The sequence below is a fragment of the Mizuhopecten yessoensis genome, unplaced genomic scaffold, assembly GCF_002113885.1.
Source record: "Mizuhopecten yessoensis strain PY_sf001 unplaced genomic scaffold, ASM211388v2 scaffold8131, whole genome shotgun sequence".
Taxonomy (NCBI): domain Eukaryota; kingdom Metazoa; phylum Mollusca; class Bivalvia; order Pectinida; family Pectinidae; genus Mizuhopecten; species Mizuhopecten yessoensis.
The window spans coordinates 168,435-187,907 of NW_018407394.1; the positions used below are offsets into that span (position 1 = coordinate 168,435).

Here is a 19,473-nt window from a genome sequence, read left to right on the forward strand (position 1 = left end):
CACTAGCGAATGAATACTCCATTGTAGAACCGATATAAGACTCTCTCGTCATAGACTTTAAATCAACCAATCAGAAGCCTCGGTCTAAAAATAATGTCTTCTCCGTCTGAAACCACCTGTGACCTCAGGGTTTCACTTTATCACTTCCCCAGGCCATCGTTATGACACGGAAAGGTGATATTGCTCCGAGGGGAAAACACATAATAATGCTTGATTACCAATATTATCAGCAGTTGTCTGCCATAAGATAAGTGTTTTCATTGATATCAAAATAGAGGTGAGAACTGCATCATTTTTATTCAAAAGCAGTCTGCACAGTCACGGAATTAGATTAGATCTAAGTCCTTGGTACAGTAAACAATTTTAACATTTAACGTGAAATATTCTAATTATAGGAGTATTATTGTTCATTTTATTTTCTTACAAAAATACTATATTTGTATGAAAAGATTCAACGTTTAAGAATATTTTATTTTATTTGAGCGTTTTGCTCAAATAAAATAAAATATCTTATGCATGAATTATTTTTCACCTTCTGGTTTTGTTTTGTTTTTTTCATTGTGAGAACTTTCGTTTCGATGGCACTGGCCAGAGACGTTTATATTTCTCTGCACTGGCCAAATACGACTTAATGAAAACTCAATCAACATGTACAAATGCATAAAATATAGATATATAAAGACGGTAAACAATTATAGCTACCAACAGTATTAAGCACAGTAAGATCGATATTTTGACCCAAAGAAATCCCCTTTATTTAACCGTTAATGCTGGAGCTTTGTCACAGAAAATCTCCAAATGTGTTTAAACAGCAATGTTATAACTTTACAATTTTTATATCATCTAACCTCACAATAGAGTCAACTAGATTTGTCTATTTCATAAGTATTGTTGAATTCGCATTTTAAAATTTTATTGAAAATTAAATATTTTATTGAATACATGTTAATAGTAATGCACTCCAAATAGCTTTCACCAATCACAATAGTTAAATGATAGTATTAAGTTGAATCTAGAGTGAACCATGCCTGAGTGGAGCAGATCCACACCAAACAGAAACTCATTAAATGAGAAAGAAGTGTGCTTTTGCCGGAGAAACCAACATCAAAAAATCTATTTCGCGAGGAGGATGACCAGCTGGTACGTCAACTTTGTAATGACACTGACCAAGTTAGTGTACCTATCGGACATATAAGACTGTTGTGAACCCTGTCAGAGATCCAATAGGAAACAGTCTGGTACTGTAGTCCAGCTGTTTCAATAAACGATCGTTTATGTCAGTTTGATACTGCAGAGGATAAAACCATGTTTTCTAATGGAATATAGATTTTACTTGTTTTAAACCAGACCCAGATGTGTTTTTTTTAGTACAATTCGTACTTTATTGTTTTATCTCAGTGACAATTTTAAGCTAACTATTTTGTTGGGTTGAATAATTTACACTAGTTTCAGATTTAAACTTAAGTTGAGGATCAAAATTATAAAAAAAATATTACAAGGGGAAATCATAGTTGATTTTCTTTTGTGGTATATTATACGAAATTACTAAACTACCACAGGAGTTGTGTTTTTTTTGTAAATGACGTAAATACTTTTAAATTACAATATAGTGCCCCAGTCAAATTTAGTTTGACGTCAGTGTCTATATCAAGCGATTGTGTAGGGGGACTGCTGGCACAAACTATCGTATTGAAAACGTATTGTAATGAGCACTGTATTGTATTGTGAATTGTTTTACATGGTACTTCTGTAGACGAAGTTAATATCTCCGGAGTTCGATGGAGATCGTTGAGACAGGACCGGATTCATACAGTCACACGTGTATCCAGTGACAACCCATGCATGGGTAGTACAAAAAGTGGCCTCTTAACGCAGATTGTCTCTTAAAAAGGTTTAAATTCACTAAACAAAATACAGCTTTGTGGAACATTCAAAGTGCTCTCTTGACAAAGATGGTCTCTTAATAGAGGTTGCATGACCAGATTATACTTTGGTGTGGTGTCCCTTCTATTTATTTTATGGTTATATCAACGGAGCCTCTCGTATAAGATATTTTACACTCTTATCTATGAAATCACGTAATCTCCACTGAACGTTGATTTTTTTTATTGTATACCTTTTTATCATATGGTTCCAGTCTGCCGTGGAGGGGGCGCAGCATTACGTGAATCTATAGTTTGCTATAGTACAAAAGAAGCTGAAATGGGACAAACTTGTTTTGTTTGTGTACGTCCTCTAGTCAGTTCAATTCAATTCTTTTATTCTGTAAGCCATTTCGGCTTATAAGACAAACTACATGTGTACAATGCAGTTATAATATAACAATTACATACATAGCATTCATGCAGTTGTCTTTAGGGACTGTTTTGACTTCTTCAAAAACACATTATATGTGCACATGATTTTGATAAACAAACACAAGCAACAACGTCATTGGAGGCTCTTCGTAAATCGTGTATTTGATAATAAAGAAAAATACGTAAAAACTGACATTAAACACCTCTGTGCATTTTATTCTTAAATGCCCCTGTTATTCTGATTTACGTGAGAAATTTTTAAAAAAGTACTATTGTAAAAAACCGAGCATGTTTAAATTAATTCAGTTATTTAACGGACAAAACACAAATGAATTAGCAAAATTGGCCAAATACATTAAAGCTGCAAATTCAAGAAGAGCTTTATTAACATAAGTAGTTATGCTCTCCGAGTGTTTTGTCTCGTCTGTGTATTTATTAGTATTTTCGATATTTGTCAATGTTATGAGAAAGTATATATATATATATATATATATCATGTATATGTGTTACACTGATGAGTCGCAAGACTCAAAGTTAATAAAGAACTTGATAACTTGATAAGCAAGTGTATTCTAAATATAGCTTGGGACGACACGACATTCTGTTGGATACAATACCTGACGGTCCGGATATAAGTACACCGTGTATACGTACATATGTATATACTGTGTTTCATATTTATTAAAATGTCACACTTCAGGGTACATACCTATATAAACATTGAAAACATTTACATTTTTCTATTGTCCCTTCATTAGTTAGAATTATGAGACATTATGTTAAAGTGACTATTTATCATTTTATGATAATTTGTATACAATTAAAATACAACACATTCATATAAAGTATTTTAAAAGTATAGGAGAAGGTGGGGGATTGCGTTTTTAGTATTCCCGAAAAATAACGGATGGGATGCTGGGGGTTGGGGGACCTTTTTTCAATTATTCAATAATCCCAAATCTGTTCTAGGGTGGAGATGGGAGTGCGCAATTGCATCATCTTCATGATACAAACATACGTTGAAAGTCTACTGTTGGTTACATATACTCTTCCACACGAAAATGTATTGAATACTTCAGTGTCTACAATCAATTATATTCGGCTATTCTTTTCCCAAACAAACAAGGTTGGACGCTGCAGCCGATGGTCCAGAATTAACGTGAATGTATTATGTATGTGCGCGCGTTCAAACCTTATTCGTCAAAGACAAGTCAAATCACATACGGATTAAAGAGTGAACGCTCCTTGCATTAACACTCGCAATAAAATAGAGGATGTTTTTGGTAGAACGTTGCGCGTACATGATTTTCTTGGTATATTGTCTTATAGTAGATGGCTACGAACATGTCGCAAACACAGGGACCTGATAATTTGTTACAGCTATATTGGGACCTAAACTTAGGTGTTTAGAGTAACTCCATCATATGATCATTGGGGTGACATTTTTACCAAAAATCGATACAACCCCTCAAACATGTAAAATTACTCTAAACACCTTAGTTTAGGTCCAGATATAGCTGTAACAAATCCCTAGGTCCTTGTGATCGCAAAGTGCTACATCGCCGGCATGGTAGAACTTTTTAACCACAGGGACCTGCTAATTTGTTACAGCTACATTTAGACCTAACCTATGGTGTTCAGCGTAATTTTACATGGTTTAGGGGGTTAGATCGACTTTCGGTAAAAATGACATCACCAATTATACCGAAAGTCGATCTAAACCCCTAAAGCGTGTAAAATTACTCTGAACACCTTAGTTTAGGTCTAAGTGTAGCTGTAACAAATTCTCAGGCCCCTGTGTTTTGAACTTTTGCCTTGGAAAGAAAGAAAGAAAGAAAGAAAGAAAGAAAGGAAAGAAAGAAAGAAAGAAAGAAAAGAAAGTGAGAAACAACGTTTCACAAATTAAACCATTTTTAATAACTTAGTTTGATTTAATATGTATATACCTATGTGCAACTTTTTAAGAGGTGCGGCAGGTAAGTATTATACCTTTTTCCGTAAAACTGTCGTCTGCAAGTACTTTTAATTAAAATTCGTACGCGATAGTAAACTATTCAAACTTACTCGCTCACCTACATCCTCCTCGTGTTTATTCATTAGTAAGAATTATGAGACACAACACATGTAATATATCAAAATGACCGCTCGCCAAAGTGGCCATTTGGTACATTTCACGTTTGTGGAGAAAGAACCTTATCGGAATCATTTATATGTTATCGTATTCAGATTATCATTTGTCGGGCCGTAAACACCTCATAATACAATTAAGTACCATGCCAGTCAAGTACACGTAATGATATTTCAAAAGTGTTGAGTAAAAAGTGAGTATATACCTTTCTGGTAGATGTAATATAATATAAACTTTATTTACTTTACAACAACTATGAAACAAGCTGTTCTTACTTAAATGAATCACTCTTGATGGCCCGGATGTTAGCGCGCAGAGGGTCTTAATGCGGAAGTAAACCGGGCGGGCGGGTGACCCCTACTTTTTCACGTCCAATCGAGGAATCGAACCCCGGCCGCCTTGGTGCTATCCATGGCGCCACCCAAGTTGTTCAATAAGCGAGCTTTGTTTTCACGACCATCGTAGTTTACTTGGCTGGAAAAAGGTAGAAACAGCTCGTATTCGATTATGCGAATGCATACAATAAAATTTATATGATGATAATGATAACAAATAAAAACAATTTAATCAAAAGTAATTAAAACTACAATAGAATTTGCAATACTCGAACTATTAACGTAGACTTCACCTGTACAACAGTCAGACTTGCCACCCATTAGTTAAAAATCACGTATATATAAATTACATTGAACAAGAATAAAAATGTATTTTATCGTTAATACTAGTAAATGTTTGGCCTATAAAATTCGACAACTTTGTTTTGATTTTATTTTGTGTAACTTCCAATCAGAGGACAATGGTGCCAAAACACGATAATCGGATTACAGTTTAAAGTTATTCGTTCCTATTTTGTCTTCAATTTTTTCTCTATATCAGTGAAGAACAAAGTCATGAATATTCAACGGACTATCCTCTCTTTAATTTCTTTATAAGGAGAGTCCCGTCAACACAAATTGAAAAAGAAGTAATTTTTTTCGGACAAGGTAGAAAATATTTACATATACAAGCATGGCCTTGATATTTGATAGCCACCTGTAAGATTTCGCAATATTTTATCAATACATCGTTCCATTAGCGGTATTGTGAAATGTCTAGCCCTGTCGTGTCCTTATGCAAATAGGCTAATAAACATTTAGCACGTTTTCCCTAGATACAATTGTTGACCTTATCAAATGCACCCCGTGCTGCCTTTGAATCATAGGTTTTGGCCATATTCGACTTTTGAGTGATTCAAACTTACTTGACATGATGAATAGTTGAGTTAGATGTCAGCTGTATAGTCGAACCATTATGGATTTATTTTCTGTCAAAACACGATTTACTATTCTGATCGTCGGTCTCGGTGAATATTGCACAGGTCAGGTTTGTAAACAATGAATATACCTCAGTTGCAGTCCATATCGCACTAGTCATCATCATCTATACATTGTTGTCATTGTCCATATAAACATAACGTAAATAATTTCAACATTTAACAAAATATCTTTATATCCTGTACTCTTACGTAGTTCAAAGATTTTTTTCTCTCAAGAAAACAAGATATCCTGTTTTGTTAACAGTTTGGTTTCTTTGTGTTTTACGTCCCATTAACAGCGTCACTTAAGGACGTGCCAGCTTTTGGTGTTTGAGGAAAACTGGAGTACCTGGAGAAAAAACATTAACCTGCGGAGGGGTGATTAACCCAAGAAGACTTCCAACCCGCAACCCAGTGGTGGAGGGTTGTAACCATGATGTCATACACCTTAACCACTCAGTCACCGCGCCCTTACTGTTGACCACATTAGTCGCCTCTTACTGATCATGCAGTGTGTAAGAGCAGGTATATTTTCTCAATCCCCGACATGCAGAGCTAAACAAACGACCGGGGCCTGGAGACTTATTAATAAGTTGCCATATAAGGATGATAATTTTATAACATAACTTCATGGGACACTTATAAAATTGTGTTAAAGAGATATCCGATATATCATTATAAATATCTCATATACTTGACAAGCTTTCTTAATTGAGGTACATGATATCTTATCAACATGGATAGTTATACAAGAGTAAAGAAAATCGCTCCCATAATAACTTCGAGAAACAATTTATCATGTTTCCCTCAAACATGGTTAATGCATGCATATTACAATTTAATATTTCATTTTATTATTCGCGTTATCACCAAATAGATATTGCGATATACCGTTACATTCTTCTGTAATTGTATAAACAATATTGTTCTGGATCAGAAGTATGCTCCAACAATCATTTAGGGTATGACATCATTTATGATTTGTTCAACCATGAAAACAAAGGCCCCGACACAATTTCAGACGATTTCTGTCAGAACTGGACAAATATTAACATACCACGCATCAAAATAAACCTAATCCTTTTACTGAAATGTCAATATTGTAGGAGCGATGTTCATTATAACCCCGGGACTGTGGCTACCGGCATCAGAGCTATATATAACCGACTCTGTCGGCATGTAGCTATCCATGCAATGTATTCACGCTGGGCGGTGAAAACTGAAGAACAATTTCATTATACTTGTAGATATATGTAGATAAGTTAAATAAACAAAATTAAATTAAGATCTTCTGGCCTCGGGTATTCCAAATCAAAGGACCGCTGGTGCATCCAAGCATATTGCCGGTATTAATTTAAATGTATCGTATTAATTGAAATATATCGGTATATATCACATTTCAATCATATTTCTGTTACAACATTATAACATTGCATAAGTTCAGCCAGATACAGAATGTAGTGTTCAGAAGCCGTGTAAAAAAAAAAGATTAAAGAGGTTGACCACCATGGTGCAAGGTTGATATTCTTAAATGTTGGTATTAATTGTCTCCTTCTTTGCTTTACATCCTTTTATCAGAAAAGGGATCAAAAGCAAATCCCTGAATATTCCCTGAAATTTGTGATGAATATCAATCTTGTCAATAAACATATCACGTTTACTCACACTGTTACTTATTTCAACCAGGCCAAACATTGCAAGCAATCCACGCCCCAGCCCCAAGGATAAAATGATGTAGCCATTACGATATTATTACCCATAAGTAATAAGCTTAGCAAGTTCGGTGAAGAAAGAAAAATAAAACAAGGGAGTTATGATCCGGTCAAACATGGAGGTATTAAAAAACACGAAAGAAGGGCCATACCTCTTGATTTGTATATGGTTGACACGAGACTGATTTCTGCAATTAAAAGCGACACTGCACAATCTCAAGATTAAGCCAATGAAAATGCTTGTAACCAGCAAGATTAAATTATTAATGCATCTAACAATATTATACTGTGCTATCAGTACTTATTAGTGTAGGACATTATATCATATTATAGTATATTATACAACATCATATACAACTCTACTGTTACGATGTGTGATATTAACTTGTGACTTGCTATATTTAAGTATAATGTATACTAACTTGTGACTTGCTATATTATAGTATATTATACAACATCATATACAACTCTACTGTTACGATGTGTGATATTAACTTGTGACTTGCTATATTTAAGTATAATGTATACTAACTTGTGACTTGCTATATTATAGTATATTATACAACATCATATACAACTCTACTGTTACGATGTGTGATATTAACTTGTGACTTGCTATATTTAAGTATAATGTATACTAACTTGTGACTTGCTATATTATAGTATATTATACAACATTATATACAACTCTACTGTTACGATGTGTGATATTAACTTGTGACTTGCTATATTTAAGTATAATGTATACTAACTTGTGACTTGCTATATTATAATATATTATACAACATTATATACAACTTTACTGTTACGATGTGTGATATTAACTTGTGACTTGCTATATTATTATGTATATTAACTTGTGACTTGCTATATTATAATGTATATTAACTTGTGACTTGCTATATTATAATGTATATTAACTTGTGACTTGCTATATTATAATGTATATTAACTTGTGACTTGCTATATTATAATGTATATTAACTTGTGACTTGCTATATTATAATGTATATTAACTTGTGACTTGCTATATTATAATGTATATTAACTTGTGACTTGCTATATTATAATGTATACTAACTTGTGACTTGCTATATTATAATGTATATTAACTTGTGACTTGCTATATTATAATGTATTTGATAGTAATATGTTGTATTGTTATGATGTGTGCTGTTCCATCTGACTGAATTAGAATATTATTTCTATCATTAAAATATGGAGTAAGATCAAAGTGTATGTATAGGTTAGACTACTTTTCATAATGTACATGTCTAATACTGTGTATGTCATTGTATTGTTTTGTAAATACTGTATATTATGTTACGACTTCTCTCCGATGTGTTGAAAAATACAAGGAAATGTAGAATCTGAATAGGAATCTGAGGTTGTATATTGCCCTTTCCCGTCTCCTTTGGAACGTGTTCAGTGCTGTTAACAGGTCCTGTAGAATTGGAATTCACTTCGAGAGTCTGTGTTATGAGTTCTATCACACATTTTGACGGGAAGCCATATTATTGTTGCGCACGGTAAGGAGATGTAAAATGTTACAACACAGTCCGGAAGACGGTAAACAATTCTTAGAATGTTAAAATATTAGGTCAGGGAGCGCCTCGCATCTAGTTTCTTTTAACAAAGATTAACTATTAATGTCGACAACAAACTAACTGTTACAAGGATGCCTGTTTATTTCCAGTTACATCCTGTTCCACTAATAATGCTATACGAACTGTTGACATGACGATCAATTTTAACAACGACGCAAGAGTTTTCTTTGAATACAATAAAACTGCAATAGCTGCACCTTAAGAGAAAGGGGGCATACTTAATTATCTCATACCAGCCTATAAAAAGATGATGTTTCTCATTCACTATGATACTATTGATACATATTGAAAGAAGAATTATAAGGATTGATTCTGATGTAATATAACATCGGTGACAAAGCCTAGGTGACGTATCCTGTATTCTACATATGTGTACTCATGGATATATGAATGATGACTTTCAGACCTATCTAGAAATGGGATTAAAAAAAATGACTTCCTTCTTACTTAAAATCGATATATGACTAATTTTCTTAAAAAAAATATGGCGGTTTTCTAGATGGCCATACTGGAAAAAACGGCATATTTAAAAAAACGCCATTTTGTAGAAGCCGTCATCTAATCTTATTCACAATATGATTTTTTTTAACAAAAATAAGTTTGACAATTTTAAGTTAAACCTCTCTTTACAGACGTGGGTAAAGGTCGCTTAACAAAGCTCAAATCACAGTTAGAGGTAACTTCCCCCCTCCCTCCCTATTGTTGAGACAACTACAAAAAGTATGCTCACTGACGATTCAGCTCTTCAATAGGAGGGGGTAAATGTGAACAAATGATGAGCTTATTAGGTTCGGAAACCAAAGTATCCGGTTTATGAAAACACTTTAGAAACACTGGCTAAGGTGATTTCCATTTCCAGCAAAAATTTGGATTTTTTAATCGTGAAAATCCTTACACTCATAGCTAATGTACGAAATAAATGATATTTTACAACAAAAACTACATTTCAAACACTAAACATCTCCTTATCATTATGAAAGCTGAAAGTTTTGAAGCTCGTTTAAAATAACGAACGAATGCTACAAACTCGACGCAAAAATACCCACGTTTTGATATTCAATGTATATTTATGAAGGGTTGAATCACAGTATTGGCGTCTGTAGTAAATACAAATTATAAATATATATTTGCATTTATTTATCAAATTTTATGAAACCACAGGGAAGTTACATACCGGATATTTTTTTGTGAAATCAGTAATGAAATCAAGATACACTCATTAGTATGTAAACCATACGAGTTGAGTAGCCGGTCAAACTCCGGTGCTATCATCAAAACGATCAGCCAGTCAATAAGACTACGGTAATTAACACAGACAGATAGAAAACATTATAATGGAAAAAGTTAGGACAAAGCAGTTAATAATTTTATATTTGTAAAATTACTGCCATCATAATGGAAATATAAACTGACCGAAAGAGATACATTCAATTGCAAGTCACTGTATTACTGTATGGCAGAGTGCGGTACTGTTAATTCCAAGATGCTGAACGAATTTATTTAACATTGGTACTATGTGACAATAAAGTACTAAATAATTTTGAAATCTGCTTACAAAATGCGCGTGAAATTGCGCAGTTTGTTAACCGAAAACGATCGTTTCATTAGCATGCGTCACACTCGTCAGCCACGTCTGGGGAATAAGTTGTTGACGCATTGCACGAAAAAAAACCAGTGTTTTAGATAACATATTCTTGCAAACTGAAATTAACATTTAATATAACTGTAAAATAGTTACATATAATGAAATATCACAATAATCATACATGCATTAATACATAAACGCACGAGTTAATAGGTAGGACTTCCATTTAGCATACTTTGTTTAAAGTATGGTAGTATCGCTTTCACTACTTGTGCTTATATCACAAATTATCAATTCCCTGTGTATATTATTCCGTCCGCATACAGCATTCTACTGGTAATATGACTTGCATGTCCTAATTTTAATCCCCCGCTTTCACCGAAACGGGGGATATTAATTTGGGTTTGTCCGTCTGTCTGTCTGTCTGTCTGTCACGCTTCGTTTCCGTACAATACTTGCAACAAATGTTAAACGATTTTCTTCAAACTTGGTAACAGGGTTAAATGCATTAAGGGCTCGGCCAAGTTCGATGACCACTCTCAGCGCACTTAATTTGGCGGAGTCAATCAGGACCTATTTAGGTAGGTGTTATAAGGATTCCGTCCATTTATTGATGGAGCTTCGATCTCCTGTGCATCGCTTATCAGCGTTTTCAGCTGACTCTCGACATTTAATTATTTCAGAAGTCAAATATTTTTTTCTTGTGTGAAAGTCAAAACACATATCCAATAGACATGTCCTTTCAAACGCAAGAATCAAAGCTCATTTCTGGAAGTTAACATGCTCTCAAGGATACGTTAAAGCCCTGAGCTAATACAATTTAGTAAATATGTGATTTTTAAACTTCTTTATCTAAAATAGAAATCACCAGTGTGCCAAAGGAGTATCTTAAACAGTTTAGTTTTTCTATCCGAAACAAATAAAAAGGTTCTTCTTTTGGCATTGCAAAAATAGTTTTGTTAAAAATAACGTTTTCTCACTCAGAACTAGAACACATTTGTAAAACATACACATTTGGTATGAAAGTACATAATGAGAATGCGCTGTGTCACGTACCATAACAAGATCATTGCAACCTCCTTTGACCTTTTGACCTAGCATTTCAAATATAGAAAGATAGGTTTGGTTTTTGAGAGGATATATCGGCCCCTGTTTCGTGTATAGACATCATACTTGATATGTAGATACATCAGGGGGAAACGCTGTGTTGTCTACCGTATTTAGGTCATTGCGACCTTCTTTGACCTTTGATTGGATGCAGAAATAACGATTTACGGACTCGTACCAGTACAGGAATTATATAAATATGGCTGAAATGTAGTTCATACATAAACTATCGCGCACGAACTCTTGTTATTAAAGACAACATATCCTGAAGTCTCAGTGGTAACACCCAATCACGTTCTCGGCACAAAACGTAAGTGAGTATAACCCAATGAGTTTCGAGGATGGCGACGACGTAAAAAACCGAAATGTAATTTTGTGAAGTCAATGGGGTTGACCGTTTGAACGGAATGGATTTACAACGTCGTTTATTGGACAACGTTTTTTGGAAAGTCTTTAACTCCGCTAAAATCAGCTCGACTCTCCCAATCATTCATGCAGGAGTGGGACAACATCCCTACTAACGTCATTTGACGTCATACAGATTCTGTGTTGCAGAGTTTCAGTGCGGTTATAAAGGCCAACGTAGCATACAGCTTGTAATTTTGTATCGGATACCCCACCTGTCATCTGGGTCGATTGAATCAACCAGGCACGACAGATTGTTTTAGACTTATAAATATTACATTGATAGCACAGTGTTTCATATGAAGGATTTTTTTTTCCGAAAATAAATTGATGCCTCGTATATAGCGCAGGATGGACTAACGGAGTTGGGGTTCGCACATTGGTACTATCTTAATAAAATACTATCAGCGTTTGTAATTGAATAAAACGTATAAACGCAGCTACGCGTCTTCGGGCTAACACATATATCAAATGGTATAATTAATGGAAATTCGCTGCCTACTTTTTATCCCAATCCTTTTTGTTCATAATACACATATATCACTGCATTTCATTAAAATACATGTGTAAATACAATAAGGCATATTACTGAAGTCTGTTTTATCCCATCGATTTTCGCTACCCTAAAGCAGCAGAATGGGTCACATCTGTTCAGCATGATTCTGACTGAAAGGCGTCATATGTATCTTATTGATATGTAGAACAAGAAAACGGTTTCTGAAAATAAACGAGTCTAAAAATAACCGTCTCCAGGCCCCTGTCGTTTGTTTAGCTCTGCATGTCGGGGATTGAGAAAATATACCTGCTCTTACACACTGCATGATCAGTAAGAGGCGACTAATGTGGTGACCCCCTGCAGTCTCGGGCGATTGCTTTTGTTCCCTTTTCTTAGAGAAATGAAAGCGACTAGAGTAAATCTGTGGCACCTCTCGACTTCCTATCTGCTCTATATTTACTAGTACCGTGCTTGGCAATACCTTACTTGTGGCCTTAGTGTTAGACGTCCGCCACATGGGGATGGCGATTTCATTTAAGGCAACGGACGTATTAAAGACCGTAAAAATGGTAGTTGTTATACCCTGCTAAACGTTCAGCATTTAGGGTTAACCAACAACTAATTAACCCGTTGTCAGTGAGCGGGCAGAATATAGTGCTTAGTACATTCCGCAAATGCAATTGGATTTCAGTGGAGTAGCACTCAAAGTCGGCATCAGACCCCCTATCCCAGGGGAGTAAGTACTTCCTTTAGCTATTGGTAAGACGCTAAATCCAATTAAAACCAAACATGTATAGCTTTTATTGGGAGAGAGTTTCAACGAAGGGTGATAACGCTAATATATAATGAAACTGTACAGTGAAACCTCCATATTCTGACTAATTCTACTTATGGGCCCTTCTTCTCCTGTCTGAATTTGTAGTTTTTATTATGCAGGAAAAAAGGTGTAAATCCCTCAATTTTCACTTGATTTAACGTACACATCATATGACAAAACAGATCAATGTTATTTGAAGACAAAAGGCCCAATGGGCCCAATGGGCCTGCATCGCTCACCTGGTATTAATCTCACACTTGTAATCTTAAAAGTGGACTAAAATACAGCTGCAGGCAGAATATCAGTGTTTGATTCATAAGAACATATTAAAAGATTTAAACATACGACGCCTGTGCCTTTGAATGTAAACAAGGACATTAGGTTGAAAGTGGGTCAAGGTAATTCATTTCAACAAACTTGGTAGTTCTTCATCCCAGCATGCAGCAGGCCCAATATCAGTACCCTGGGCCTTTTGGTTATTGAGAAGTGGTTTGAAGATTTTGAGACATTTGACACCTGTCACCTTGAGAGTTGGTCAAGGTCATTAATTTGAACAAACTTGGCAACCCTTCATCCCAGCATGCTACAGGCCCAATATCAGAACCTTGGGCCTTTTGGTTATTCAGAAGAAGTCATTTGAAGATTTTAAGACATTTGACCTCTGTGACCTTGAACGTGGGTCAAGGTCATTCATTTGAACAAACTTGGTAGCCCTTCATCCCCGTATGCTACAGGCCCAATATCAGAACCTTGGGCCTTTTGGTTATTCAGAAGAAGTCATTTGAAGATTTTGAGACATTTGACACCTGTCACCTTGAGAGTTGGTCAAGGTCATCAATTTGAACAAACTTGGCACCCCTTCATCCCAGCATGCTACAGGCCCGATATCAGTACTCTGGGCCTTTTGGTTATTGAGAAGAAGTTGTTTGAATATTTTAACATATTTCAACCTCTGTGACCTTGAAAGTTGGGCAAGGTCATTTATTTGAACAAACTTGGTAGACCTTCATCCCAGCATGCTACAGGCCCAATATCAGTCCCCTGGGCCTTTTGGTTATTTAGAAGTGGTTTGAAGATTTTAAGACATTTGACCCCTGTGACTTTGAAAGTGGGTCAATGTCATTCACTTGGACCAACTTGGCAGTCCTTCATCCCAGCATGCTACAGGCCCAATATCAGAACCTTGGGCCTTTTGGTTATTCAGAAGAAGTCGTTTGAAGATTTTAAGACATTTGACCCCTGTGACCTTGAATATAATTGAAGGTCATTCCTTTGAACAAACTTGGTAGCCCTTCATCCCCGTATGCTACAGGCCCAATACCAGTACCCTGGGCCATTTGGTTATTGAGAAGAAGTTGTTTGAAAACCTCTTGGGGTCAAAGATGAGCCCAAATACAGCACACTTTGGATAAAGCGCCTTTGATTTGAGTGAAAGAAATGTAAGCCTCATTTAGCATGGAGTATCCTGGTAAAGGGGCTTTTATTTACTGTTGTATAACTCAAGTTTGCCAATCCACTTAGGAGCAAAGGAGCGGGCCAAATGAAGGAAAAGGGCAACACATGTTTTGACATCATCCCCAAATCTTACCGAGAATGTTAGCTGAAGTTTTTCATAGCGATTTGAAATCCATGATAGTTGTGTTGGACGAGGTATTTTCAAACCCTTCTTCATTTTGATCTAGCCAATAATAACCAAACGCTATAGAAATAATGCTATATCATGTTATGGAATAGGTGCTGTAGTTCTTTGGATGATATTGGAAACACGAAATTGACAATCTGTCTCCTGATGGGCTAAAATGTTTTTGACTAATTCAGAATTATATCAAGCTAATCTGAACATAACATGGTAGCATTGTTTCTGTCACTGCCCTTACAAAGTGATACATGTACTTTAACTCTTAGTGTCAGTAAGAAATATTAAATGCCACCATAGTTGTAAGGTTGCAAGGAATTTCACTTCTTGTCTCTCACAAGAAGAGTGATACAGGCTTTTAGGCCTCTTGTGAACTTTCATTGCAAGTTAGGTTGGTTGGGACTGAGTGTACAGTAATTATCTAAAATGTATTCCTATTTGTATTGCATATTCTCAACAATAGTATATCCTCGGAATACAAGAGGTTGCATCACTCAAAGGTCAAAGGTTAACCAGCAGTTAGTATCTCCAATGTCCTTATCATTATGACCTTATCTAGATCAGGCTGTGTCAATTTTATATATATACTATCAACATCAGAGAAAAACTAAAAGACAGATGGTAGAAGAAACAGGTAGATTACTAAAATTCTTAGACTTATATTTTCATGCTAATTCATGAAGATAGACAACAAGGAATTCCGATATACCACAATTTCAAATCCTGGTGAATGTTGATTGAAAGAACAACCCTGAACATAAGTGTTGTGAAAAGTGAGTGATATACAGTAGATGATACTGTTACCAGGAAACACATAGACCAAACTTAGCTTCAGTATAACAAACACACATTTAGATTTTATGGTTTTTTTTATTTCATTTTTTTTTTCTTTTTCCCAAAACAAATCAACAATTAATAACATATATCTGATTTTATTTCTCCTAGCAGTTAAAACTTTAAATAAATATCAATCAAGTATATTTTTGGTATAAACAGAGAGAAACAAAAAATATCCATGTTTCATGATTGCTATATAAAACCTTAATAAATACTATTGAAAATGTTTTATAAATAGAAATATGGACGGATTTGCACTAAAAACACTTGCTTGGTATCTTTATTTGGAATGACTTGAATTTAAACAAAATCTTTGTAGAAAAAATATGTTTTGCAAATATCTATCATTAGGAGCATGTAAAATGTTAAAGTATTGGACGGAATGTTTCAAAAAAGAACAGCTCGCAACCCTACAAAGTTCAAAATTTCTGATGTACAAGTAAATTGTAATATGCATCAAATTGAAATAATGAAAATACTGAGATGATTTCAAAATCATTTGTTTCTAAATGTACAGAATATAATTAAGGAAGAATTTGTTGGCTTTCTCTGGCAATTTTCTTATCACGAGTCACATAAATATTAATGTTGCCTGTTATAATGATCCCAATTTTTCCATTAACATTTTGTTAAAGAACATGATGCAAAGATGATGATACAAAACTGCTCGTTTCTTCATATTTGTTGCACGTATTGATTCATTTTGTAAAGTAAACATTTGAGAATCTCTTGAAGAATCTGACGATATGAATCTCTCGTTTGCATCATATTTATTCCATATATTGATTAAGGCGGCAAAGCTGTGACACAAACCAATTTTAGGTTATAAACAAACTGTGTATATCAATGATCAGCTTGGTTTTCTTATTGATGTTATTGTACAGACCGGGGTCACAGATGGTGGCAAAGACGCCAAACAAAATCACTCAAACCAAGATATACTGTACATGTAAATATATATATATAAAATCAATACTGTATTTATTTCTTTTTTCTGCAATTTACGAAAGTATTGATAAAGACCAGATTGAATTAAGCCATTTTTCCAAAAACTGATTTCTTTTCTACAATAATTTATCTCACAAAGGTTTTGAAAGCTGTTTCTCTCTCTTAGGCTAAAAATGATGTATATATATTTTTTTAATACAAAAATAATCTTCAATCAACAATTACATCTATTGCGAATTTTGATTTTGCAAAATTCAATATAATTAATACTGTTTATTTTGGAGTGTATCTTTAAAAGATTTCTATTTAGACCAGAATTTATCTTCCATTAATAATAAACTTGAAATCTGCTTTTTAAACAAGCATTGCAATATCCTTTACTATCGGTTACCAATATATCTGGTAGTAGGTATTCACTGCATTTTATTACCAGTAGGTAAGTTCAGCACACCAATACAACTTTTGGTATACGAGTCAGTGAGAATAGGCCTGATGTAGAAATATCACAGTTCGAAGTACATGTATAACTGTTCACACCCTGACTGAAAAATAAATATCTTATGAATCCAATATCCATCTTGATATGTTGTTTTCTTTCTCCTTTTGCTAAGGCCAGTTTGAATCTCATTGTGTGTAATTATATTATTTATATACATATATTTATTTCATTTGTAGAAATAAATGAATATCACATTTTGTAGTCTTTTCCCTTTTCAAGGGAAGATAATCCAAGGGAGATAATCAGTAGTTGAGTGCACACAGCATTGCCACACCCCTCTTTATCCAGTGGCTCTGTGATTCGTCAGTAGGCAACTCAACCGAAAACACAAAGTTGGTGGAATGACCAGTGGTGGACAGAGTACCTAAAATGAACAAATTGTCAAATGGTCAAACTTAATATACTAGATAGACTGAGTCACTCTAAAATGGTCAGTCCACATGCAATTGGACACAGAGTCAAACGGTTATGCAGTTGTCTTGCACATGTATCTTGCTTTTCCCCTTAATTTTTGTTATTTGAAATACTTTATACAGTAAAATGTAAAGATTTGTCCTTTTCTTTATTCTTTCCCCTGAATAAAAATCTGAATTTGATGTTGAGCAAAATTATTTTTCAAAAAGTATGTCCAACACAGGTACCAAGTAAAGTATTAATTAAACAAGAGGGAAAATTTAATACAGGCAAAAAGACTGAAAGATGCACAGATGAAATAATTAAAGCACCATAATAGTATTACAGCTTATCATGATCTTTCAGATGATTAAACACCTTATGAACTACTCCTCTACAGAATTTTGTTTTGTAAGACAATATCTTTATCTGTATTGTATATAAAATATCATAGTATACTCGGTAGCATCTATAAGTTATCTATATACCATTATGTATAGTGAACGAAAGTACCTATCAATTGGAGTAAGTGCTAATCCCGCTATGAAACCATTACCTGGCCATTAGGGCAAGCTCTGATAGATCAGATATATACCTGTTCTGTCCCCCCAGGGGGCTGGACAATAGAAAACCAATTAATATGGTCAAAACATTGACCGTGAAGATCTGGGTATGATACCTGGTTCTGTCAATCACACTCAGACCAAGCCCATTGAAATTTTGGTTGTAGGTAAAAGTATTTGGCAAGACGACTTTGCCTGTGGGTATTTTTGTTGGGGTCTAGCTAGCTATTTCTACCATGTCATTTACATATAGCAATCTGTCTCCAACCAATCTTCTTTTCATAATCATGTTAAGGGTTCTTTAAGACAATTTCTTTCAAATCAATTTCATTCAAATTCAATTTCAGTTGCTAAGTGTTTACATTAAATCAGGGCGGGACGGGACAGGACGCAACGCGAAGGGACAGACATGGGCAACACTATATACCCCCTCAATTTTATGGCGGGGGCATAACAATTACATACCAGCTCTGGTCAGTGTCTTGTAGACTGGACAATCGTAAAATCCAGTTTCGCTCAGTTTGCGGCTGGTGACTGGCTTGAGCCAGATGACAGGAACCTCTGTGAAAAGATCCTTGGGTCGAGACTCGCCCAGCTGGTGATGGGTGTTGTCCCAGCGAGCACCCTCTAGGTAAAGCCCTCGAATATAACATCCATTCTCAGGACTCCCCTTCAACTCCTCAACAGTTTCTCTCATTAACTGTAACAATAGATAAGTAAATTTACCCCTTTGTCCGGTATTTATTTGTAAAAATATATACCAACAAATTTACCTACTCTGTGCTGTATTCATCTGTAAAACAATATATGCCTACAAATAAAACAAGAGGCCCATGGGCCTTAACGGTCACCTGATATATTTATACAGAGAGTTGATTTTGTTTTTAACATGAACAGAAATATTATTCAAAGTGACAAAAAACAATAAAACCACCTTACTCAATATCTAGCATACAGATTTCAGACTAAAAAGGATTTGAAACTAGCACCTCTGATTCTTAACAAGTAAAATGAAGAAATTTTAGCACACTGACTCCTTTGAGCTCCACCCTACAGCCCTTGGGGGTAGGGCTGGCTCAAAATTTTCAAAGTATCAAACTGTCAATTCAAGGTTATAATTCCAATCAAGTTATTAACATGTAATATTCA

General features: G+C 34.8%; 1 protein-coding gene across 7 annotated transcripts in view; it reads right to left on the reverse strand.

Annotated features, from left to right (window-relative positions):
* Positions 1 to 15,954: 15,954 nt before the first annotated feature.
* LOC110455083 (dynein heavy chain 1, axonemal-like) overlaps positions 15,955 to 19,473 on the reverse strand; it is a 93,328-nt gene continuing 89,809 nt past the window's right edge. For all 7 annotated transcript variants that reach the window (XM_021505022.1, XM_021505020.1, XM_021505021.1 and 4 more), the window contains 2 exons: positions 18,790 to 19,024; positions 15,955 to 17,732 (listed from right to left, as the gene is read on the reverse strand). In XM_021505022.1, coding sequence (XP_021360697.1) covers positions 17,611 to 17,732; positions 18,790 to 19,024 — 357 coding nt within the window. In that variant the 3' untranslated portion in view covers positions 15,955 to 17,610. The remainder of the gene's footprint in view (positions 17,733 to 18,789; positions 19,025 to 19,473) is intronic.